Here is a 26,459-nt window from a genome sequence, read left to right as displayed (position 1 = left end):
AAATTTGAATGTGCGATTCATGGTAGCAAATTTGAAAAAACAGTCCCCATAAAGTGCCTGTTTTTTTCACAGGCAGGCTGGTAGTACTTTTTGTGAGGAATATATAATTTCATGGGTAATAATTTTGTCAGTCTTATGTTTGCTTTAAACCACTCTATGTAGATGTTTTGCATTTGGCAAATATTTTGGAAGTTGCCATTGCTTATGTTCTCTTCGATAGATCTAAAATTGAGATTCCTTTTTTCTTTTCATCATTAAAATGCATCCACCCAAATATTTGGGAAGGGGGTCCCACTGGTCTGTGAATAATAAGCCTCCCAGATCAGCCCCTGTGTGAGATAAACAGAAAATAAATTTAACAAATTAAATAAATAATAAATAATATGCTATAATACCTGATATAATTCACATAGCCGTCTAAGTGGGATTCCCCCTCCCAATTCACAGACTAATTTAAGAGAGATTTTCCTCCCTACAAATATGCAGTGCCATAGAACGTACCAAAAATGGGAAAATGTAGTGAGAAATTTTAAGATATAGAAATATTGAAAGAATATAGTGAGTAGCATGGTGGCCTTTTGTAAGGAATGAATATTTGTTGAAAGAAATAAACATTGTATATTGTTGTATACAAATGTTTGCTTCTGCCAACTTTGTTGTAAAAAATAGAAAGGTACAGAGAATAGTGAATGGTGTTGGTATAAACTAGATTTATCTAAGCTGCTTTTCTTTTCCTTTTACATATTTCATGACTTACTCCCTTTTTGTTTTGTTGTTATTTGTTTTCTTTTCTTTTGTTTTTGCATAATGTTGCTTATGCCGTGAGGGAATAGTTTGGTATATTCAAACATAAACATTTGTGAATAATGTGACCATTTGGATAATTCTGACATCTTCCAAAAATAGCTAGTGATAACTGTTTTTGGAGACCTGAATCAGATGTTTGGCTTGATCAAGAATTAACGTTCAGATTTTTAAAAAAATCAATGGCTTTATGGGGATATGAGTTACCAAGGAATGCACTGCATTCAGCAAGCATAGCACATTTCTTTTTCTCAGCAAGGAAGTATATTTTGAAATCACGTTCAAATTCAGGTAACCAAAAGAAAGACCAGCCTTTCACATACCACTTCTGTTTTGGATTTCATGAATATGTTGATGCAACTAAACTTTCTAAAATACTCCGCTGCAAATATTTATTCCAAAGGAAAACTGTATTTATTTAGTGGGATTTACTTCCTGATCAGTGGGAGAGATTTTACACCCCAACTGCACTAGATTAATGCCTGGAGAAAGAAAAAGTTAGATTTTTTGGTCACACACACATAAACATTTTCAGAATTGCCTATTTCTGACTTAGGAGTAGTCTTCCTTTCTGCAGAAAGTTACAATTTCTGATCAAAGAGACAAATCTGTTCTTTGACTGCTAATAGAATTGCTCTCACTGGCTAAAAATATTACACATCAGCAGGGTTTTTGCACATATATACCGTAGTTGTGTAGTTCTTTTAGCTAAACCATCTCTGATAATGTTAGGAATGAGGGAGCTGCTGGAGCAGACAGCATTAATTTTACGTTAATTATGCCTCTTTGTATTAAGGATAAATCCCAATCATTGTGAGCCAAAACATCAGGAATCTAATCACTTTTCTTGGTTTTAGTTTGTCATAGTTTGGGAGAACAGCTCAGTGATGAGGTTAGATAGTTTATTTATTTGTTTGTTTGTCAAATGTATACAGTTGCCCATCTCACATACAATAAAGTCATAAACTGAAGGCCATACTTAATTTAATTGTTGCCTCCTATCTTTTCATCATTTCTTGGGAGTCAATCATGGAAGGCTGTGTTACTTTAGTCATGGTGGGACAATTTAGTATTCAGTTGGTAGCTGTTATCTTAAAATACACCAGAGTGGTGTACTAGGTGCAGTTGTTTTGTGAGTGTGCATGTGTTTTTATTATTAACTGGCTAATATATTTACCTGTCAAATCAAACTGTAGATATAACACAATAGTGATATAGAGGAGGATCTTTTCTAAGATAGGCTGAGAGAATTGAACCCTGTACAAAAGAGCTGGAGGTTGCATTTTACCTAGCAACTGTTTCTAAGTAGGACAACCGATCACTGTTCCCATGGTGGAAGAAAAGGAGCTTGCAACATTGCTGAGAAGAAAGACCAATGCTAGACCCAGGATGAACAGGGAGGGGAAAAGGGCACCAAGGGCCTGCAGCTGAGAGCGGGAGAGGTTTTAGGATCAATTTGGTAGTACTTGGAATGCCTCTAGCTGGGAAAAAAATGAAGGACCTCTGAGACTCTCAGTGAGATGGTTACTAATAAGGGGAGGAGAAAGCCAGTTCAAAGATAATGCAGGCTTTCATGTTCAGGGCAAAGATCTGTTGTTCCATGCAAGTTTTTAAAAAACAGAAACCTTAATACTTATCGAAAGTAAACATTAGTATGATATGTGGTAACATCTAAATAAAAATAGAATCTACCATTTCTTTCGCACCCAGTACAATCACGGTTTATGCAGCTAACAAGAAGTTGCATGGATGAAGTTGTAACATATGTCATAGAGGAAAGTTTATAATGAAACAATACAAAAATAAGATAGGAAAGGAAAGATACCTGAACACTTGCTTCTTGCTTTATAGGAACTTTCTGCATGATAGTTTTGTAGCCCATCAGATTTAAGAAAAACTAGACAACTAGTTGGATTCTCATTGGGTCATCCTTTGAAAGATAGGTAGTACAATCTGATGTGACCAGAATGAACATTACATTTTAGGCTGACCATATATATATATTTTTACCCCAATGCTGGATGGTCCTGTGATGCTCTAAGAAGAATATGTATCATAAATAAAAACAATAATTGTAGTGGCAAACAAACTTCAATAATAAGTCAATGTTTATTTACCTAAACTGATATACAGAACAACCAAGGGTAGGCACAAAAGCAGTGGGAAAGGAGTGACTTCTGACTTCCTCCCTGCTTCCCTGTTGATTTTGCTTGTGGGAAACTGGCAGGAGCATCAAAAATCAGGATCCCATTACTATTTGCCACAACTTTGCAAATAAACTGATCTGAACAATTTTCATTCCGCAAGAGTAACGGGTCCCAGATTTTTTAATGCATTCTTTAAGTTAGCAGATGTTAGATAACCTTGATTCAGAAATTGTTGTGGTATAATGCTCTGTTCAGGATAACTTGAGGATGTAAACAAACAAACAAACAGATAAACATGAGTGTTATAGTTGTATATAGATAGTAGAAGTATTTGAGTTTTCTTCACTTTTGTAGCATCCAATACTTGGTAGCTCTTATTCACCTAACCTGTATATAGAGTGATTGCTGCCAAAACAAAACTGTAATATCCACTCTTATTCTACTGTACACTTTGGTGCAGAATAAATTCTACAGCCAAATCAAGGGCACCAAGATAATTATCTAATTAATTAAATCTAATTATCTAATTAATTAAAACTGGATGCATGTGCACACTTTTGTATTACCAGTTGCGTTCAATTACATTTATATTATTAAATCTAGCTGCACTTACTTCTAATTCTTGCTAGCAAGCAAATGTTTTAATAGCAACAGATTTGGAGGAGGAAGAAAGGGTTGCTTTGGGGCACTTCTTGAAAAGTTGTTTAATAAGTGATATTTATCATTTATGATTGCTTTATTCTCTTGCAAAGTGTCCTGTATTTTTTGACAAAACATTAGAGGGCAAGTGTTACCAATAATAATACATTTTCTCCAATTTTACCCCATCAGATGAAGGACTAAACCATGAATGCAAGTTGTGCAACCAGACATTTGATTCTCCTGCCAAACTCCAGTGCCATCTAATAGAGCACAGTTTTGAAGGAATGGGAGGAACCTTCAAGTGTCCAGTCTGCTTTACAGGTGAGACTCTGATAGGACTCATTCATTGTGCACCTTGGCTTTAATTAACTCATGTATATTCTTCAGTGATATCATTTATGCCACATTATTGAAATCGGGATTCTATCTTTCCAACATTCCTCTCTCACAAAATATATATTTATCTGATTTGTAGGATGGGACTCAGAGATGGGATCCTCTTGCTGTGTAACAGGTTTTCTCCTTATTCAAAGTATTGGGGGAGAATGGGGATGGGATTTCTGCCTCCATAACTGCATTCCTGCATGTCATATCTTTGGCTGGCTTGATACAGTTTTTTTCATTGGAATACATAGCGTTACAGAGAGAACTAGGGTATTACTATTATATTTTTGGATCATAGTCATCCTCGAAATACTCATAAACTGCCAAGACTGTTTATTACTTACCGAAAATATGGAGAAAATAAACAGTTTTTCATATTAACAGCAGGAAGCTCTTAATTGAAAATAGTCTTACTTTACCTTTTCTTGCCCAAATCTTAGTAACTTTTAACCTTATTACTGGTTTTTCTTGGAAGCCAGTACTTACTTTAATATCTGTTTTTAAAATAAGACTTTTAAAAGCAGTATATGATACAATATTGGGAAAAGAACCTGATATTCTCAGGTGAAAAAAATAAACAAGTTTGGTCTAATGTAGGGGTCTCCAATTCCCAGTCCGCGACCTGATAACGATTCTCAGCCCTTTGGGAACCAGACTGTGCAAGGGGCAGGCAAGTGCGCAAAGCTTCATTTGCACATGCTCAGGAGCTAGGATGCATGCATGAAACCATCCCCTTCCCCACATTGCCAACGCCGCTGCTGGTGATCCATGGAGCCATAAAGGTTGGGGACCACTGTTCTAGTGTAACATGGCTAGGGTTGTCGTGAGGAAAATAGGAGGAGAAAGGAGAATTAGGTACGTTAGCTGCCTTGAATTATTTTTCAAAATAATAAAGGCAGGTTATAAATAAATACATACAGAAATAAAAAATAGGCTACACGCGTTGAGTATGACTATATTTGGGCTATGCATGGCACTGGTGTTTTCCCCACCAAAATTGATGATGTTTGTTACTGAAATAAATGTGTGACTATTTTTGCAGAAATTAGGAATGAAGTAAAATACATCTATGTGCAAGTGGATTCTTATCCTATCATTTATTACCATCAGTGACATCAGCGCAATACTCTAAGACAGGTGTGTCCAACCTATGACCCATGGGCCACATGCGGTCCTGGAAAGTTAGTAATTCTTGCCTCCAAAGTAGTAAACATTAATTATACTATATATTTTATATATGGCCCAAGACAATTCTCTTCACTTAGTGCAGCCCAGGCAAGCCAAAAGATTGGACATAGTGCTCTAAAGCATGATCCTACTGATTGTCAATTAAATGATCATTGTACCACTATCATAAACTACCATGCTGAAATCAAAAAGACACTGTCAACGCACAATATGCGGATTCCTACACAAGACTAAAGTATGTTGATCAAATACATCTAAATGCAACACAAACAACACATGGCTATCTGTGCCCATACAGATTCATTGCATGTTGATTCATTATGAGTAGTCAGCATAATGACTTGCAGCTGAGTCACTTTTTTAAATATATGAAAATAAATCTTTCCTGCTTAATCATTATATAATGCATGCTACTGTTACTCAGTGATAAGCATGCATTTGTGACTTTATTCAGTAAATCATGAGTACATACTACCCTTTCGATCTAAATCTACTACATCCTCCAAATTGCCTTACTGTGAGATTATTTTCAGCCAACCAACAGCAAATCATCCACTACTTTTCTTTCTGCAACCAAACTAATCCCATGCTATTTTTCTTCCCTACAATATCCAGTGCTATCGGAATAGGGACTCAATCACATATCATTCTAGTGAAAGAAACCACATCTGTCAGCTTTTTACAGATCCACTTTCTTTAAGAGAAGGCCTCTTGCACAGTGTGAAACACAGAGACTTTCTGGATGAAGCATAACTTAAAACTATAATTGGAAATCTAACCATTTAAGAGCTGCATAGAAACATTTTATTTCTAATAGCAGTAATGCCATTGAACTTTACAGTTTAAATATAGTGTCTAGATGCAGGATCTGTTTTCTAAGAGTAAAGTCTGCACAGCTGTGTATCATCAATAGGATGCATTTCAGGATTATTATTTCTACACTGAAAAGAAAACCCCAAAATGTTATTTCTTGTTCTTTGGCAGCACTTTACCCAATAAAACAGAGGCAAGCCTTGCTGCTATTTCTAATTATTGCCTCCTACTTACTAGTTAAACATTTTTCCTCTGCATTATAACATTTAGTTACTTTTCAGCACACAGGTTGCTCTAATAATGTTTGAAGCTAGTTTTGTTTTCAACAGTGTGCCTGTCAGCCATGCTGGTTTGGTAATTCCCACAGTTGAGTTTTTGTTTTGTTTTCCACATTTTTCTACATGTAGACAGAAGTCATTAATGTTGAATTTATATACTATATTTATACCTAAAGTGTATTGTAGGCAACTTTTAATACCATTTGTGATTCTAAACCGTAAGTTTTGGCTGTGTAATAAAACATTAGAAAAACAATCCTATTTCTGTTTCTTTCCATGAATAGATTTCCCAAATAACAACAAAAACAACATTTCAGCTAGAGGCTTTATAAAATGTGTTCAAAGTATTGAAACTCTTATTCCAATATGTATGTTGAAAATGAAAACATTTTTTTGCTGATGGGATAAATAGATACAGCACATTAATGATAGACAATCATGTTTTAGGAGTAATATGCTATTAAATTTATACAATGTGCAGAATATTAACAAGAACTGAGAATCACCAATATAAATTTTATATGGAAAATGGAATCCAATAATTTTAATGTAATGAAAAATGTGATTAAAATGTATGACTCATAAGAACCCTGTTCTAATTCTTTCTTTGTTGTTGGCATTCAATTAGAATTATTTTAATGATTAGGAATGGAGTCAAAGTTAAATGCCAGCATCTTTAATAAATCCTTACTCTGCCTATACAAATTAATATTGTATATGCAAACTTTTTTTAGGTCACAGTGCACCAGGCATCCATCAGAAGTCAGTGCTGCCAACCCAAACACTGCCTCTGGCATATACAATTTAATTATTAATACTATGTCTCCTAGGTAAACTGTTACACAGTCTTAGGGCCTTGTTTGTAGTCATTAAAATTGAACGTGTTTATATTATTGAAACCTTTGCATTCAGTGTGTGCTCAGCGTTGATCTTAAAGTATCCAAAGAGAATTTACCTGTAGTTCTGTTTCACATTTATAGATATTGCCCCAATATAGCTGTGGGATATAATTTTTAACATTAATACATTTCTGTACAGAATTGTTTCAATATATTAACACATTTCAATACAGGATAGAATCAGCTACTTAGGCAAATGCACAAAGCAGGCTTTAGAATCTGTTGCTTCCAAATTTTTAAGTAGCAAGATTTTTAATGTTGAGTTTTAGTTGAGTATGGTTTAATTTTAAATTGTTGTGGTAAAATGGGAAAAGTACACTTCTAACTGTTTGCGATTTAAGTCTTATTTGATTATGTTTTTACCAGACATATAAGCATGGTTCTTTACAAAGAATAGAAAAGAAAATTAAGACTTGAATGTCGAGCTGAATAATCATGGCTGGTGCCTATTATAGCAACAGTGTAATCAGAAATTATAGGGTTCTTTGATAATTGTACCCTTTGCAATTGCTGGGAGTAATGAGGAAATGTTCGCCGAAAAAAGTCTTTCTATGCAATAAAATGAACTAACAAAAAGTTCACATTTTCCTTTTTGATGTTTCCAGTATTTGTTCAAGCCAACAAATTGCAGCAACATATTTTTTCAGCCCATGGGCAAGAAGATAAGATCTACGACTGCACACAATGCCCACAGAAGTTCTTCTTTCAAACAGAATTGCAGGTATTTTGCTTTTCCTCTGTTTGCATAGAGGGGGCATAAAATATATTATTCATTAAGCACTAATTATTGGCTAAATTGCTCCAATGTATTGGTTTCTGTGAAGTTCTACAATGCTTCCTGAGCAGAGGGGTAAGAAGAGATGGATCAGAAGAAAAGATATATGTAGTCAGACCACAAAGTGAACTAAGTTGTTTCCAAGAACTTTAAAGCATGTAAAGGGGGGATATAAATTGGAAAATACTTCTGTATTTTTTAACCCCAAACAGATAATTGCATTTTGGAAGTTCTACCAAACAGTTTCTGATAAGCTGCTGTTTGACAGAAACAAAACCTGAAACATTTTGGTTGTTTAGGGTTTCAGTTTGAACAGTACTCATAAGGATCCTGGAGTGCTTTTACACCTCCTCTGTATGGTCTGGCAATGGCCTGCCCACCTCCTGATCTTGCTTTCCTCTTTTTCCTCCCACCACTGCTTTCCCACAAAACTACTGCCAGGACTGAAGTTTGCACGTGCTGTCACCAACGAAAATCCTTATCTTGGCTTTTTCATTCCATATGCAGATGATATAATCTGAAATATGCATGTTTTGGGTTGGACACAGATCTCCCAAAGCCAGCTGTTCTATGCCTAGATTTTTTTGTGCATGGAACATCCATACTGTAGTGTGGATTTGGAAAAGCTGGTTAGTTCATTTACATTTCTCTTCTCTACTAAGGATGGTTAGAAAGCTATAGTTTTTTAGTCTCATAAAGAAGCAACCGCTGTATATGTATCAAATTTAAATAACAGCTGTAAATCAGAAACAAAAAAGCCTCACTCATTTCATAGAAAAAGAATTGGCAACGCTACATCCGTAGGTGCCAAACTACCTGCAGGAGACATAGATGGTGTCTGTGAATCCCAAACTAGCAACATCTGGAGAATTGCAGGCGAGAATGCCACAATCTCATGAGGTTATACAAGAATCAGGTCATCAGGGCCTCATAAGATGTAATTGTTTCACCAGATACCTACCATATTTTTAAAAAAATATATTTTTGGACAACCAAATGACTCTGTGATTACATTGTCATTTAAAATACTGTTGATTTCTCCCACTTACATTTTTGGGTAGAACGAAGTGATCCCTGGAAAGCAGTTGGAGCTGCTAATATCTTGATTCCATCCATGAAATTACTTGAAACAAACCATTTGTTTCAAGTATTCTGAATTTCACTGTATAAATTTCTAGAGTCCTGAACACAATACTTTGAAAGCTAATATGTTCTTTATAGTAGCAGATAGAATCTGTAATTGCTCAGCCCCACAAATAATTCCACATCCTACAAGCAGTTGCTATCATGTAACATTTAGATGTAACTAATTACATCTGTAGCTATAAAAGAGCGGCAGGAATTTGGAAAGCACAGGAGTGACTCTTGCATCAACAATATTTAAAGCAGGGGTCCCTAACCTATGGGCTAGCACTGCTGTGCAGGCACTAGCAGCCCCATTTGCACATGCGCGGGGGCACTAGCACCGCCACCAGCATCAGGCAGATGTTAGAAGCCTGCTTGCGCATGCATGCGGGCCCTAGCAGCCCGTTTGTGCGTGCTCATGGTGCACGTGGCCCACTTGCTCATGTGCATGGCCCGTTTGCACATGCGCACGTTTGCTCGTGCCATTATCATGCACATAGCCATTTATGCATGCTCATGCGGGGCCGTGTGTGCACACATTTCCATGCTTCTCCCTTTTCTTCTGGACTGCCAAGCCAGAAAGGTTGGGGAGCTCTGATTTAAAGTGCTTGTTTTAAAATGGGTGGACTGCCACCTCTGCTCCAGGAGGACATGGCTGGCACCAGCTAATGTTCCTGACTAACCCTGCACAATATGGCGTATGAAAAAGGAAAAGGCTACTGGATAAAACAGAACAAGAACCAAATTTGGGGCCTGAACTACTACCGAAGTATTGAAGGGTCATCACAGGGACAAATTAGATAGAATTTAATACGATAAACTGATTTGTTCCTCAGTTAGTCTTTGTTCTCAATAATAGGAAGGAGGTACAATATGCAATTATGCATCAGTACTGTAACTGAGAATTGTGATTTTATTGGTATAAACCCTATCCTCAATTTAGGCTTGACACGATGACTAATTGTGACTACTTTCATAACCTAGATATTTCTTCTGTTCTGGTATAAATAAGATCACTTCGTTCCAGCTTCTTACTATATCAAACATATTTATTTGATTGTAAATACAAATGCAGTACATTCACATATCCAAAGCATTTCATGTGCAAATTAGTTTAATCAAAAATGTTCTAGAGGTGTAGAACTAAACTGTAGTACTTCTTTTGCTAGCTGAATAATAAAGTATTAAAAGTTGGGTAAGGCTTAAAAATACTGTCTTAATTATTATGTTACTCAATGGTTCTATTAGTCTCATAGCAATTGCCATAGCTTGAATATTTCTGATAGAATTCTTCTTATCAGGATTTCATCTTATTTGGCAGTCTTTTTCTTGAACCTAGAAGAAAGTTTTGTCCTTCATTAAAAGTAATAATGTTGAGTCAGTGCTATTTTGTTGTAAACCCACATTCTGCTTTCAGTGGGATACTATAGAGATTACACTAGAGAGAAATGGAAAGAAAGAAAGTTTAAAGATTATTATGTGAAGATAGAATGTTTTTTTAAAAAAATAGGGGTAAGCTGTTACTACATAGCAACTATGGATTTGCTAAGAAAAAAGATTTCTATTTCACCTACTGAAAATTAAGAAAATTGCTTATTTAAAATTATTGAACTGGTTTTTGGCTTCATAAACAAGCTACAAATAGTGATGCAGCACTTTTAAAAAATAAGATGAATGCACCCAATGAGATAACATGTGTAAACTTATACATTCATAAATTCCACATCATAACAACATGCCAATAAAATAGATTGATGAATCTAAGCATCTAAAGTTGTTATTGTATCATATTTACCTTGATGAAAAGTAATAAAATACACCAAATCTGATGATTATCGATGAAATAATATCTATTCAAAGAACTATTTTCTATAGCTTTTGAACTAATCTAACTAAGAAAAACCAGCTTAAGCAAAATTAGCAATGTGGCTTCCCATTTCACCTGCAGTTGATTCTGTAGGTCTTTGTGGCATGCACTTGTACTATAAATGCAAATGATAAAACACATATAATCTTAATTCCATCCACTTTTCTTGCAGTGGAAAATGTGTATTGGAAATTGGCACTAGATTGTGCTATAAAAATGGCTGATAATGTTTTTTGTTCATTAATGTGTGCCTCCAAACAGCCATTGTCCTTGGAAAAGAATTCAATGCAATAGTGGCTTTTAAATGAAAGGAGTTTTAGCACAAGCTTAGTAGGGGCCAGTTTGTTTATAGTTTCTCAGGAGTCCCCCCCCCCTTCTAAACTTATTCTCAACAGATGGTCTAGAGTTCAAAATGTTTTGTATATATCCTTCATCACTGATAGGTGCAGCTTTATCTGTGATTTAGTGAAACACTGAACTGAGTTGACCATAGAATTCCTGTGAAGGCCAAATAAACTAATTGGCATTGCAGACTGGGATTAGATACAAGAGCTATGAAAAGATGATAACCATTGTGAAATCATTGCAATCAAATTTAGGTGATCTTAATGCAGCACGTGGCTACTATTAATAATTGATTATTCTAGCAAGGACATATGAAAGCAGCTTTAATAAGTCAAATTGTAGCTGCATGTTCAGAGCCCTAGCTTGTGACATGTATTGTTCATTTTTGGGAGAAAGGAACAAAAGTTCATGGCAAAAAAGATTATATAATATAAAAGAAAATGCTGTACAATTTCAATTGCTTTGGCTTAAATAAGAAGTATAAATAATACTTATCAGATACTAAATGAAACTTCTGAGAATAGGAAATATAGCCATTTATCCTTTATGGTAAAAGATAAGGTATAATTACTTTCCGAAAATTAGAAAATGCAGAGAATGAGAATTTAAAACTGTTCAGTAAAGTGATAAAGTGCAACAAAAGGTCATATAAAGGCCAAATTTACAAGTAAAATCCAACCGGTTGATTTAGGAGAAATGTGCACTAAATTAGAGGTAAGCAATATTTGGCCTCCATATATTATTGAACTGCAATTCCCATCATCCCTTACCATTATTAATGCAAGTTAGGCCTAATAGGAACTGCATGAGATTAAAAAGATTCTTTCAGTTCAGTGATTTTATGCTAATAATAGAACTTAGGGCTTTTACTGAACCAAGAAACTTCTGTTTTGAAAATATCCAGGAGCACAACCCTCCCCCCCCCATACATACACACAGCTGTCTAGATTTATCAAATACTTTGTTCATTTGTAAGCACTGCATTTTCAGTATTTTATTTGGCTAGTCTAAGGCCAACAAGAAGAAGATTTGCTGTAGAAGAAAATCCATATTATAGAAGACAGAGGTTGGGTTCACACACTACTTTAATTTAGAGTGTAGCTTGCTTTGTTTGATCTTAGTGTTTTTAGTGGTTAAAACTTATTTTTAAATCTCATTGTATGATCCCAAGAAATTGTGGCTTATTCAACTAGACATTGCTAAGCGAACTATGGCTTAGTACAACGAGTAGACCAAAAGTACCTGTCATGTCTGTTTTATTGCTGTATTGCATTCTTTATGCAATTTTGATATAAAATCTAAAATTCGTTCTATGTTAGCCAAAAAACTAAACATTTGGAGTGACATTTCAAGCGTGCTGCCATTTACAATACTATTGCTATTGAGCTGCCACTCATTAGATTGGAAATTGTTTGCATTTAATTTTGAGACTGACACTACAAAAGCTTGCAGTCTGTTCCTAACAAAAGAGATAATAATGGAGTTGAAATCAAGAGTACTGACCTCAGTATTGCCCCAACAATTATTGATAAATCACATAAGGAGTGGGAACTTTCAACTGAAGCAGATTAAATGTGAAGAATATATTCTTAAGGGGAAAAGGCAAGAGTGTTTCTTTAAGTAAAATAAAGAATTAAAGTTGACAATTCTGAATCCCTGGAATGTATGAAAAAAACAACTGCCCTTGTTTTTCAGCCCCTGAAATTCATCTGCGATTGTACATTAGGTCAAGCTAATCTTTTGACTTATTTTTATTTAAAAGAAAGCCTATATGAATTCCAATGAACCTTAGTCAGCTGAAGTGAAATGGTTTCACATAATAAATAGCCTTATTTCAGAAGTCACCAGGTTGACTAAATTCTGGCCTAGTTGCTATACAAATAAATAACCAAATTGGAGTTTGTGTGTAGAACCTCCTTGCTGTTAATTCAGAGGCCAATGACCTTGTACCCTTGAGATGGTTTAGATTAAAACTGACACTAATGTCCGCTGACATTAAGGGACAAGGAACAGTAAAGGATTATTGGGACTGGAACATCAGATTGCCTAACTCCACTTTAACAAATATGGTTGTGTGACTTCATATCAAGGTGATTTCTTCCATCTGTGATGCAGGAGATAAAAAACAGTAAATTAGTGAGGTTTGTGGATCACGAGTCTGTTTAAAATTAATTTACTGGGGCATAGAAAACTGAATTTAGACACAGTAAAAAAAGAGGGGGAGTTTGAAGCTTCTTCTAAGTCTCATTCAATTCCTGGCGACAATATGGACAGTTCTCTATATTTTAATTGGCAATGCTAAAGAAAGTATTTACTGTTGTCTCCTTCCATAATATATGTTTCCCTTTCCACAGGCCTGCAATTTTTTGGTGATCTATCCAGGATCAACCACATCCAAACTTGCTTAACTTTTTCAAGTTTAGCCAAGGATGGTTTGGTACTGCCTCTACTGGGGACAGACTTATAAGTGATGTGCTATTTTCCTGGCAGTCCATTTCCCCCCAATAGTTAACATGTACGTAGTTTGGTCTGAAAGAAATACTTTGGGAGAAATATTTCTTCTTTGTACTTTTTTTTCTTTTTAAATCGTATTTTAAAATTTTAATGCTTAAGAAAAGAATGCTTCCGATTCCTTCCACTGCTATTTTTCTCCCCTGGGAACTGAAGGATTTTACAGCTATATTAGTCTTTCATAAGGTAATTCTTTCCTGAAAAAGAAACTTCCTGGTTTAGAGTGTGTGAACTCAACCTGCCTTTGATTGGCCTATTCAAATGTAATCACTCCCAGTGGGTAGGTGGTTCATTAGTCCATGAATATTTATAGCTCTTAGTAAAATACACTACATCAGACTGTCACAGTTACATTCTCATAGTACCAAGAAGTATGTAAAATGATTAAACAGCTTGGCTATGTAGACAATTGAAATATTTTTCTCCCTACAGGGACAGTTGTAATCATGTATAAAGTAACCCTTCTTTTCTTCAAAGGATTCTAAATATTGTTTAGATATAATGTCATTTAATTTCACTATACTGTGAAAAAATTCAGGATCACGTGTCACTTTGTAATCTGGATAATATGCAATAAGTAATTGCACAGATAGCAGTCATTTAGATTTATGTGAATATGTATGTGTGCTTTTGTAAAAATACTGTACTATGCAGTAAAAGGAAACTTTTGTTTATGCTATTATATTTTTAGCCTACTTTTCAAGGGAAGAAAATGTTTTCCATTATGGTTGAAATAAAATAACTATTATACATAATACTGAGAGGAAATATGAGACAGTCATTATAGCAATTTTTACATTTTATAATGTTTTATAAGTTTTCTAAAAAAAAAATAGTTCCAGAAAGTGAAAATAGTTTGCATTATGGTAATACAAACATTCAGTGGAGTATTCAGAAGGAAAGATTTAAGTCCACAAAATTCAGACAAACATTGCTACTCAAACTGTATTCCTCAATTTAATAATAAAAGGTTCTGTTAGATATACTAGTTAACTATTTACTGTCTAAAAGCCATAATTTGTGCATTATCAACTTCTTTGCTTTCTGATTCATTCATAGTTGGAATCTCAGTTAAGTTCAAGATTTGTTTTAAAATATCCTGATAGAATAAATATGTAAGAAGGAGTCACAGTGAAGTATTTTGTCAATTTTATAAAACTAAAATTTTCAACTTAAATAATTTATTTTATGTCTATAATTATTCCAGAAACCAATTTAGAGAGTGGCATTCAGTGTACATAGAAAAAACTGTGGCTTCATTTTCACACTTTTTGTTTTGGGGTTTATGTTCCCATTTTAACTTCTCATGTTTTTATAACAATGTTATTACTTATTACATAGTGGGAAATAATTTCTCTGTGTGTGTATGTATGTATATTTGTGTGTATGTCTGCATGTGTGTTTATCAAAAGGAATACTCTTCCCTTTTCTTAATGATCAGTTTAGCATCTCTACACAATGAAATAGTTTTAAAGTAGAAAAAATGTTATCACTGGTGAGGATTGCATTTCCCACAGCCACTGCAAATACCAATGCTAATTAGTGAAATCAGTTGAAGAATAAGGTAATATAATAACCATCATATTCTGTAAAAATAAATCGTATTTCTGATAAATTAGTAGATGGACAGTGGAATTTGAATTTGTAGTCCAAAATGTAAGTATACCTGAATGCCAGTTCACATTCTATGGAATTAATAATGACATCAATCCAGTATACCAGCAGTCCCCAACCTTTCCACCTTGGCAGCCCAGTGTGGGGGGGGGGAGAAACACGTGAGTGGCAGGCACACACTCTTCATTGTTGCAAGCGGCAGGCACATTCACCATCCACTCGTGCAAATGGAGCTTCACACATGAACAGAGGACACTTGCACTTGTGCCTGAAGCTCCACTTGCACAAGCAGAGGGCCCTTGTTCTTGTGTACGAAGCTCCACTTGTGTGAATGAACCTTTGCATTTGAACACCCTCCACTTGCATGAGTGGAGCTTCGTGTGGGAGTGCAAGGGCCCACCACTCGCGCAAGTGGAGCTTCGCACATGTACACGCTTGCCCATCACTCGTGCGGCTTAGTTTCGAACAGGCCGCAGTCAGATAGTGGGCTGCGGCTCGGGTTGGGCACCCCTGCAGTATACTATAACTATTCCAAGTTGCATTCTAAATTCAGATCCAGAATTCATTACCAGCAAAATATCTTCTTATATTGTACCTGTTTCTGCCAAAGAGCATTTGTATCATGACAAGCATTAGGTTAATTATGCCTTTATTCACATAGGTAATTAGTGAGTTTTTGGGAAAAAAAAGTCAAAAAACCCTCTATTTTGGCATGAAAAAAGCTGCTTCACATATAAACACTGATGGAAGACAATATTTGCAGCTCATGGTTGTAGCTCAGAAACTGTGGTGCTCTCTGATCTTGGTTGTTTTTTTGCAAACATTTCATTACCAAATTAGGTAAAGATTATGATAATAACTGGTGATATTACCTAGGTTTGTAATGAAACGTCTGCAAGAAAACAACCAAGATCAGAGAACACCAACGACTTCACATATGAATGAAATATTCTATTTTTCTACTAAAAAAAATAATACAGGAAATTTCCTCTTGTTTTCATATTGTTTAGAAACCTAATCCCACAAAACAGTGATTACTTTCTTAACTGGATGGTTTTGGAACTGTATTTTGAACCAAATAATGTTCCGTATACATTCTTTAGTATGCAAATCTAAATATGTATAGCAAATGAAGATTAGCTGGGCAGAATTAAACTTTCATAGGCCAGCTATGTTTTCTGAAATCATCTTTGCTTTTCTTGCCAGTATATTGCCACCTATGGATGGCATAAGCTCCATTCAACAACTTATTGTTAGCCGGGCCATTCTCTTGCAACTAGAAGTTGTCATTGCATTATCTTTCATCTAAAGTTGAAAATAAATTACTGCTATTTTTAAAGAGCCAGAAGTACTCTGGACTATTTCCCTCTCCTTCCCTTTCTCCTAATCGAATTCTAACTCCTTCATGGATAATCCTAATGATTGAAGCACTTAAATCTAAGATTGTTTTGTATTTTTCTGACATTTAGAAGCAATTATAATAATGTGTTGAGCAGTAGCCCAAGAATCTTGAACTTTCCATGAGACTGAGGACAGTCCTGGCCACATTCAGTCTTTTTCACTAATTACATTATCTTAATTAAATTATCAGTGAAAGGAGCTCTAGGGTCCATTTTTTGACTTCAAATTATAGAAATTGAAATCCAACCTGCTAGAGAGGATGAGGTTCAAAAAAACTGAAACAAGATTCCATTGTTCATGAGAGAGAGGTGCTCGGTGTAAAAACCTGGGATATGGTAGGCAAGATGAATCATGCTTAAAAGCAGTGCTTGCGGTGCTGTCACTTAGAACAGGAACACTGAAGCTTTAAACGAAAGTGAAAGACAGAATAAACGTCCCCTTTAAAAGTGGGGAAATTCTTAAACTGCCTAAAACAATAAATCTTTGCCATTGATGACTTTGCTGAGGGCAAGACAATTTGGCAGAGGACTCCTTTCCCTTGAGATGTGAAGCCTAGGATTGTTTAAAAAATGTAAATAGAGTTACAGGAAGGCAGAAGGCGACTGAGTGCTAGAAAAAACTTTTGAACTGGAAGAGCAGTTCGACAGCCGAACCAGTTTCCAAGAGAGATAGTGGACTCCCCTACACAAGATGCATGCGAGTGAAAGTAAAATTGTCCTCTATCTTTGACACTTCGCCTTGATTCCTGCGGTGAACAGGGAGTTGGACTTAAATAACTTTTTCATCCAGGGCGTGTATGATTCTGGAATTTTTAAAGGACATTAAAATGTTATTATTATAATATGAATAGCACGTGCCAAAACAGCCTCAATCTTTCAAACGTATCTATCAAACTACAGCATCAGTAATCTCTGATCAGCAGGCACGCTGGGGATGATAGGAATTGTCATCTAATACATCTGAAAAGTGCTTGGTTCAGGAAGAAATTATAAAAACTATGAGCCTAGTTATATTTTTAGAATAGACTTTTACATTTTAGAATCAAATCTTTTTAAAATATATTTCTAAATAACTCAAATACAGTGTTCTGTCCAGAACTGTTAGTGCATGTACTACATATACTCTTTCCAGAACCTTTGTTGGTTTTTGCTACATTGCTGCATTCCAAGCCCTGCTTGGAAGGTTTGGGAAGTGCAAATGATGTGGCGTGAAGGGGCCTCCTTTTGCATGTTTTATGCTTGACCTTTTCTGTTGCCCTTTTCTGATAAATACCACCTTTGCTCATATTATCTTATACGTGTCTGTTCAAAAGCAAATTCCTAGAGTTCACTGGGAAATATTCCAGACTTCACTATATAGAACATTGCAAACCTAATTCATTGTGCATGGATTACACTTTTAGTTTGGATATTTTTTTTATAGAATTATTACCTGTCTTCATGCTATGAGAACTGAATGCTTCAGCAAGGCTTATATATTAACCAATGCCTATTTATACATACTGAGAGCCTAACAGAGGGAAACGTGAGTTCTTGTCATAACTAGAAGTGGAAGATAACTTAATGACTTTGGGCAGTCATTTTCTCTCAGTCCTAAATATTTCTGAACTACAAGTTCCATCATTCCTTTGCAATATAATTCAGCAATATACTGTAAGGAAAGCCACATTGCCCATCCCTGCTCTAAGGCATTAGGCAAAATAGATCGCCAGCATAATCTGTGGGCAGAGAGCAACAATATAGGTAGAGTTACAAGTTATTACCTTCACCTAAGATTTCGGCTTACTGCTTAGAAGGAACTTAATCTCTTTTACTAGGAATTAATTTTCTTCTCAACAACAGACCATCAGATGAGCAATAAGTGCATTTATGTCACAGAGAAGGTCTCTTGTCTTCTTTCTTTTCCCCTTCTCTATAGGTATGCATAGTACCATATAGGGAAATGCTGTACCATTAGATATTAAGAGTACATTTTGCTTTGTTTTGAGTTTGTCAAGGTGAAAGGTGATGGTGGAGGAAAATGGAACTGTATATTTGCTGTGGCAGAGACAATAAGAACTCACTCCCATGCTCAGTTATAATTCATGACTCTACTGGTGGGAAGTCCTTATCCCTCTGTGGAGTTAATGCGTCTCTACTGTAGCCTGCTGAGAGCACCCTGCCTTCCCTCCCACCATCTGTGCCTTCACTTGCATGCCGTTCCCGATTCTCTTTACGGTGAGATCTCTTAGTGTTAAAACTGTCAAACTACTTCTACTTGGCAGAAGTGGTTTGATGATTTGTATCAATGTTAAATTGTTGTCTAAATGGAAAAGGGCTGGAAGAAAGATTTATTACGGGCCAGTTGTACCAATTGAGTCTCTGACTTAGGAAGTCTCTAATTTGCTTTGTTTGAGGGGTTTTATGCCAAAGATACAGCAGAAAATGGAGATGATAGATAGATGATAGATAGATAGATAGATAGATAGATAGATAGATAGATAGATAGATAGATAGATAGATAGATAGATAGATAGATAGATAGATCTTTTACTAATATGCTGATTATATATGTGTGTGCACACACACATGCATTATATAAGCATTTAGCCAGCATTTGCCTGAAGTGCAGCAAATGGAAGCATATTTACCCACCCATTGCCTAATTTGCACAGGCAAGTATCTCTGCTTTCCCTGTGTTTATTTGCTCCTGCAACTGAAGCAAACCACTCAGAGGCAGAGAATTAATTGCCTCCATGTTTCCCAAGGCAGGGGAGTCACATGTACAAAGATTATAAGTAAACAGAGTTGTATCTAGACTAGACCCCATATGAAGATTTTTATAGGGTGAAAGGGCTGCCTGAAGAGACCTGAGATGTGACAACTGCCTTGATTGAAGCATAGGCGGGTCAGAATTGGACCACAGAGATTTGTGATGGCATTCTTATTACTATGACCCCTTGCTGCTGTTCCTGGTTGTATGACTACAATAAGATGGAAATAGATATATACCTTGCATCAATACAACAAGATTTATTTATGGATTTCACAGTGTGGGTTGTTGTCGTTTGTTGATAACACATCTTTAAAACATAAATCAAATCTAGACCTCAGATGCCTGTGAATAATTTTAACAGATGTGATGTCAGAAGAGGTTCACTGTGCTGTGAACTGTGACAGAAATGACTTTCTCTGTATGTATGTTTGTGAGTGTGTTCTCTGCCTATTTTTATTTTTCAGGGTACTATCAAAATAATTTCTAGCTATTTGATGTTCTATGGGTTTTTTTAATGCTTTTTTATAGCACAAAAGAGAAACTATTCATTTGTTGCCGTGGATGAAAATAGCTTACCTTAAAGAAGGTTTTCTATTTGGGAGCAGTGCTTTTTACTAGCACTTAAACTGCAGCATATTGATTGTTTCCCAGCTACCTAGCATATTATCATAGGAGCCCTGTGCATAATATAATACAATTTTGGAAAAAGTATTAGCACCATTGGAGAGTGCAGACGATTTTACCCAATAAGCTACACTCTACTATTCTTAAACTGTTTTTCTTTGATGGATCTTTTAAAAATCCCAGATTGTGTTCTGTGCGACTGAAGCATTCAGGGGGGGGGGGGATTTGTTTGTTTGTTTGTTTGTTTTAAGGAGCAGAGTTACCTGCCTTGCATGTTGCAGCTTTGCTTTTCCATGAATCTGATTAAGAAAATATGAAACTTCCAAGAGACTTTTTAAATTTTATGCCCACCCCAGCCTTTGCTTTTCATCTGTTCCTAGGAAACTTTATATCGCACTGCAAATATTAGACTGGGCTGGGCTTTTTCATCTTCTCACCCGGTCTAATGAGAAGAGTATCATACTAAAGCTTCCACGTCTCTAAAATACATATGGCAAGAGCGACTTGAGCAGTTCAGTGTACAGGTTTTCTTAGGTGAAATATCACTTTGAGATGACATGGCCAAGTAACCAGGTTGAAATCTGACCTGGTATTTTATTAATTTTGCACCAAGATAAATCCTGAAATTCTGACAAACTCCATGACAGGTGAAATTCCTTCTTGCAGGATCTGCTCAGCACGAGGCTGCTCATTTCATTCTGTTCTGAGGCAGGCAACAGGAGGGCAGCTTTATAATCAGCCCTCAAAGGACCCCCAGCCGCCCCAGAGTCCTAGGCTGATTGAATAACTCCTGGGCCTCTTCCCCTAGGCCTCCATCAGCAGGGGTCCTGTGGAAAGCAATCTCCTGCAGTCTGGCACAGAAGTGAGCTTTAAACTACTATTTTCTGCTCTCCAGAGGAGCCTGGAGTACTAAAAGATAGATGGACTGCAGATATTTTATGAGAAACTGTCAGAAGAAGAGCAGGGTAAATGTTTTTTTTTTCTTCCCATCTTTTTTGAGTCATGGGCTACATTATAGTGCAGTATCTCCCAATGTCTGATACATTTAAAGGAAGAAATTAATTGGTTTGCTAACATTAATTTCTTTTCCTGTATCCCCCTTGTTTTTCACTCTTTTTCTTTGTTTTATTTTACTTTTTTTTTAATAGTCACTCAAGAGGCCCTCTGCTTAACCACAGTTGCAGAAAATAAGTACCATTTGTACTGAAATATTTATAACGACAGAATGAAAAATTGGATTCATTTTCTGGCTCGTAGCCGAACAGTCGGCAACTTTATGCGGCATTGTTTAGTATCTCCGTTCCTTCATTTCATTGGGCTGTCTTCAAGCACATGCACACACGAAAGAGACTTCACAGGAATGCTTCCAAAAACGAAGTCTGTCTTTCCCTCCCACCTTTACTCTCAGCAGTGAGAAAACAAGCTCTGCACATCCCTTGAACTATCTATTACACAGTATGGGCAATTGGAGACAGAGAGTAGGAGAAGGCGGAAGAAGTAGAGCAGATTAAGGAATATGACATGCCGAAATCTTTTTTCAACAGGAAGCACCATACAGAGGAGTTGCAGAGGATCAACTCTGCTGGGGTAACTGAGATGCAGTGGGTCACCCCACATATTTGGCTATGATATGGATAGGTCAGGAGTGGATATGATATGACTTATATACATGGGAATGGAGTTGCAGGTTTCATAAAGAGCCTTCCAATTGTTCTTCCATCATCTAAATAAAACTTTATAGAAAGTTAACTGGCTGCTTTTTACAAGTGGTAAAGTCGCTTTCATCCAAAGGGATCCCATGTTTAAGTAATAATAATGAACAATAGCCCAAAACGAGCAGCAAAAATCCCCTGTATAATCAACAAACAAAAAACAAATTACTGAGTTAAATGAAAACAATGGAAACCCTACAGTTGCTTTTCATGCAATATTTTAGCAGAGGCAAAAGGCTACATTTTTTATTCAACCATATCCTTTTGGTGAAGTGACCTTGAAGTGAGGTCTTAAGAACATTGTCCTACAAATAGGCAGGGGCGACAGAAGTTACATGAAGCATTTAATTAGCAGAATGGAACCCAGTTGATAGGTATTTTTTTTAACATAGGATTATTTTTTACATATATCAATTTAGGGATTCAGACTTTCAATATCTTTATGACTTCAGCTATCAGTCCCAATCAGTATAAATTGTTATGCATCTATAATCATTTGCAATTTTATGACATATATTTTGATAACAATGGACGTTTTATAGTCTTACAAGTGTGACTTTTAATAAATATATATTAAATTTATTCACATGAAACCAACTGGATTCCATGTCTCTTAGAGAATATTTAAAAAAAACAGTATTCAAAATCAGAATAAAATAATTGAAAGAGTAATTAAGAATAGGAAACCAAAAAATTATAAATGATGGTGTTGCTATGTACAATGAATGCTCAAAGGTCCTCCAGATGAGCCATGTTTTCACCTGCTTTTGGAAGGTTGTGAGGGTGGGCCATCCAAGTTTCACAGACAAGCTGTTCTAGAGGAGGAGAATTGCTACATATTGCTCACTATTTGGCTTCCTCACACCATACAACGTGCATTTGAAGGGATGTACTATCTGGTCAGCATAAAATTATTTTCTGCTACATAGCATTGTAACTCAGATTACTGTCCTCAATCTTTTTAAAAAAGAAAACATCTATAAAGTACACTGTCTTCAAGGAGAATGCAAACTTTCTTTCAGCTCAATGTGCATGCAGTATATAGTTGACTCACTTTCATTATTATCTTTTGTGTGATAAGGTACAATATGGGTCTTACCAGATTTTAAGCATAAATAATAAGAACATGGCAGGATGTCACATTCAGTACCAAACACAATACAGCCTTCTCATTCTGTATTTTGGCTTGTTTTTATCTACTATAAGTAATGGAAAACGTACATAACAACACTTATCTTGCTATAGCCTTTGATCAAATTTATCTAGACCTCTTACTCTCACTTGTCTCAAATTCTTACATTAAGCGAGAGCGACTTTTATTTTATGCAGAGGATCTTAATATTGTTCAGTATTTCTTCCTCATAGCTGACCAACATCATCCTTCTCTCTGCATATCCAGTGCCCCTTTTCCCTATTCCCCCATATGTAGCTTCTCTCTCTATTATTTTTGGCTACGTGCATGAATAATCCATGTACTAAGGACTAGACAACATGCAGTAAATTGTGTGTTAAAGATTTAACTCATCATTAGTGAAGATAGAATCATTTCCAGCATGAAGGGGGAAAATGGTATGGATCTGCTGGTTTTCAAATCCCAAAGACAACATTCCAGATTACAGACACTTATTTAAAGAAATAAATGTTAATGTTGAAGAAATAGTTAATGTTTAATTTGGTTTCTACCACTGCCCTGTACTTCAAATGTTCTTTCAAACATTTTGGGAGGAATAGAAGCCATTTGTAGTAGAAGCCCTGAGAAAAGTGAGAAGTTGATGGTGGTTTTAAAAAGGTTAGATATTTCAGATAAAGTTGGTCTTATTCAGTATTTTTCATGTACGCATACAAATATTATGAAAGTTAGAATAATAAAGAACGCAGAGAAATTGAAAATAGAAAGAGAACCACAATAATGTTTAGCTGTGGCAAACATAACCTGAAAAGAGCTACATAAGGTTTTTCAAGAAGCTGAACAGAAATTACAATGACAATAGGACTTAAACATGATAATATGACTGTACAGTTCTTGCTGATTATGAAGATCTAAGGTAGTAATATTATTGAACTTCAGGGACTTCATCACAATCCCAAACACATGTTTCCTTTCATTGTTAGAAAAAGTATGTTGAAAGGAAAATGACTCCCCTCTCCACTTTAAGCTCAAACCTGTTTTTTGTGCATATACACTTTGAGAGTCTTGTCTTTTTAACAAAGTTGTTAGTTTATACACTTCTCAAAGATAAAAGTAATCATAAGAGCTTTAAATTAGAATAAGTGCCACTTCAATATGACAGATTCCTTTGAGATCTGATTAAAAAGCAGACTTTCCATTGCCTGCCCTATTACACTTAGCAGCATTACTGTGTTTGCTTGTTTATAGCAATTCCTCCCTCACCACCACCATTGTTTTAAGCGCATATAAATAGAGACAAGCAGCTAATACAGGCAACTGGCGATTATTAGGGTATGGGTTGGTCAGTTATATTTCCTCCTTAAATTGTTTACCTGGTGCTAGAGTTTTCCAGGTTTCAATCCAAGACTTTTAGGGATTGCTTTTAGCAGGGACATGAAATCCTTAAAATTGCCACTGTAGCAACAATTTATAAGCTATGTAGGCTCATGAGATGAGGTATTCATAAATCATAGTAAGGTATCCATATGCAGTCTTTAATTAAATGTTATAAAATACAGTTGGACCTACCTTATTTTTCTTATTATTCATGCAATAGTTTTCTAAGCACAAGGCATTTTTTTATTTCGTTTCCACCAGTACTCTTGTTTTCTTCGTTTTATAGTTTTCTTCATTTTATAGTTTTCATTATTTGAAGAGCCTAGTCTTTCAAATATATATATATACCTTTTTTGTTGGTGTGGTGAGGAGTTGACAAGTATATGGTACCAATAGCCCACAATTAAAAGTGCTATATTTCAAAACTGAGAAAAGTCAATCTCTTTCTGCCCAGCATAGATTAACTTTTGAAGTGCCAGATCATTTAATGTCAGGTGAGAAGTGAGTTATATAGGAGAATTGCTTTCCTTTCTGTTCTATAAAATGGATAACACTATAATGCTTCAGTGCATTGAACGGATAAAGTCTTTACATACTGTGAATTCCAGTGGTTTGGCAGATGGCTGTAGTGATCATGGACTTCTAATCACCAGATGTATCAATTACTTTTAGAAGATTGAATAACTCAAGAAAATAAAAGATACTTACAGCTACTTGAAGAGGGAAATGTGATAATAGTTTTTACCACAAAATCAGGAACAAACTGTTCCTGTGTTTACCTTTACCCTTTGAACAGACAGAGTACTAACTTATATTATTGATATTTTAAGGTCATATAACGAGACCATCGTCAATAAAGAGAATACGTGTTCAAATTCACTAATGTAGATTACGTTTTATAGGTTCTTACTATTATGATGTCCAAATGGTAGTTTTAACGTTATTTCTGTATTTCACTATGATCTACTTTTTATAGTGTCGATTATAGACAACAAAAAACCTCTCTGCGTTTATATTTGAGGAGAGTGAGTAAACAGGTCTTAAAAGAGGGCATCTTGATAACTTGAAAATGAACCATTTTCAAAGCCTAATATAAATATCTTTGAACCCAAAGATAATAATGTGATCCAGAATTTTCTAATTGTAGGTCAATATGTTCTCCAGAGTTAGGAAATCTATCTGTTTGGAGTATCTGAAGGAGGCCTTCTTGCAACCTGTGTAGTTATTTGTAACTGTCCCATTCAAAGATCAAGCTGTGTGTTTAAAAAAAAAAATTCGAGAAAGCACCTTATCTGCAGTAGCTCCTTCATTTCTGCACCTCCTTAGCTCTCTTGCTCCTGAAACATGCAGAAATATCAGAAATCCTGTCAGATTGATGGGAGGAAAAGAAAAGCTAGGCAATAGGCAATGATTCCCACTGGATGTGGATACATGGTCAGGTTGTAGCACAAACAGTCTAAAGTCTGAATAAGGTGAAAGAGGCAATTCAACTGAGTCATTAGTTCTCACTGAGAATTATAGACGATGTCATAGGAAGGGCATGATTGGGAGGATAGTGACAGCAGAGGGCTCATAAATATCAAAAACATGGAGAGAGAGAAAAAAAAGAGAAGGACCCTCCAGGAACTCTAGAAACAATGCCTTACAGGACGTATGCAGCATTGTGCCTAATATGCCAGGCATTATGAAGCCCTTCAGTGTTTACTAACATTTGTAGACCACTCCAACATGGCACTTGGTGGCAGGAAAGTATTTAGAAAAATCAGAAATAATAAATTAAAACAAAATAACATATACCTATGAAGTTGGAATGCCCACAGTCAATCAAGGCTGAAAACACAATGGAATAAAAGTATTTTATTTATTTATTAATTTATTTATTTATTAATTGTATTTATATCCCGCCCTTCTCCTTTCGGACTCAGGGCGGCTGACAAGTGATAAAAAGCTAACATATTACACCTAATTTAAAATTTGATTAAAATGAAATATTTAAGAATGTCAAATTTAAAAGTAATTAAAACCCCTCTAAAATCCCCTAGGCCAGTCCCGCTTGCTGGAACAACCACG

At 35.6% G+C, this 26,459-nt stretch overlaps 1 protein-coding gene across 1 annotated transcript in view; it reads left to right on the top strand.

Annotated features, from left to right (window-relative positions):
* The window catches only part of ZNF521 (zinc finger protein 521), a 294,787-nt gene that overhangs the window by 250,159 nt on the left and 18,169 nt on the right, over positions 1-26,459 (top strand). Inside the window, exons 7-8 of the mRNA XM_015822169.1 lie at positions 3,783-3,914; positions 7,761-7,876. Coding sequence (XP_015677655.1) covers positions 3,783-3,914; positions 7,761-7,876 — 248 coding nt within the window. The remainder of the gene's footprint in view (positions 1-3,782; positions 3,915-7,760; positions 7,877-26,459) is intronic.

The sequence above is a fragment of the Protobothrops mucrosquamatus genome, unplaced genomic scaffold (assembly GCF_001527695.2).
Source record: "Protobothrops mucrosquamatus isolate PMUCROS unplaced genomic scaffold, P.Mucros_1.0 scaffold_11, whole genome shotgun sequence".
Classification (NCBI taxonomy): Eukaryota; Metazoa; Chordata; class Lepidosauria; order Squamata; family Viperidae; genus Protobothrops; species Protobothrops mucrosquamatus.
Note: the sequence above shows the minus strand (reverse complement) of the source record. Positions and strands in the feature narration are given on the sequence as shown.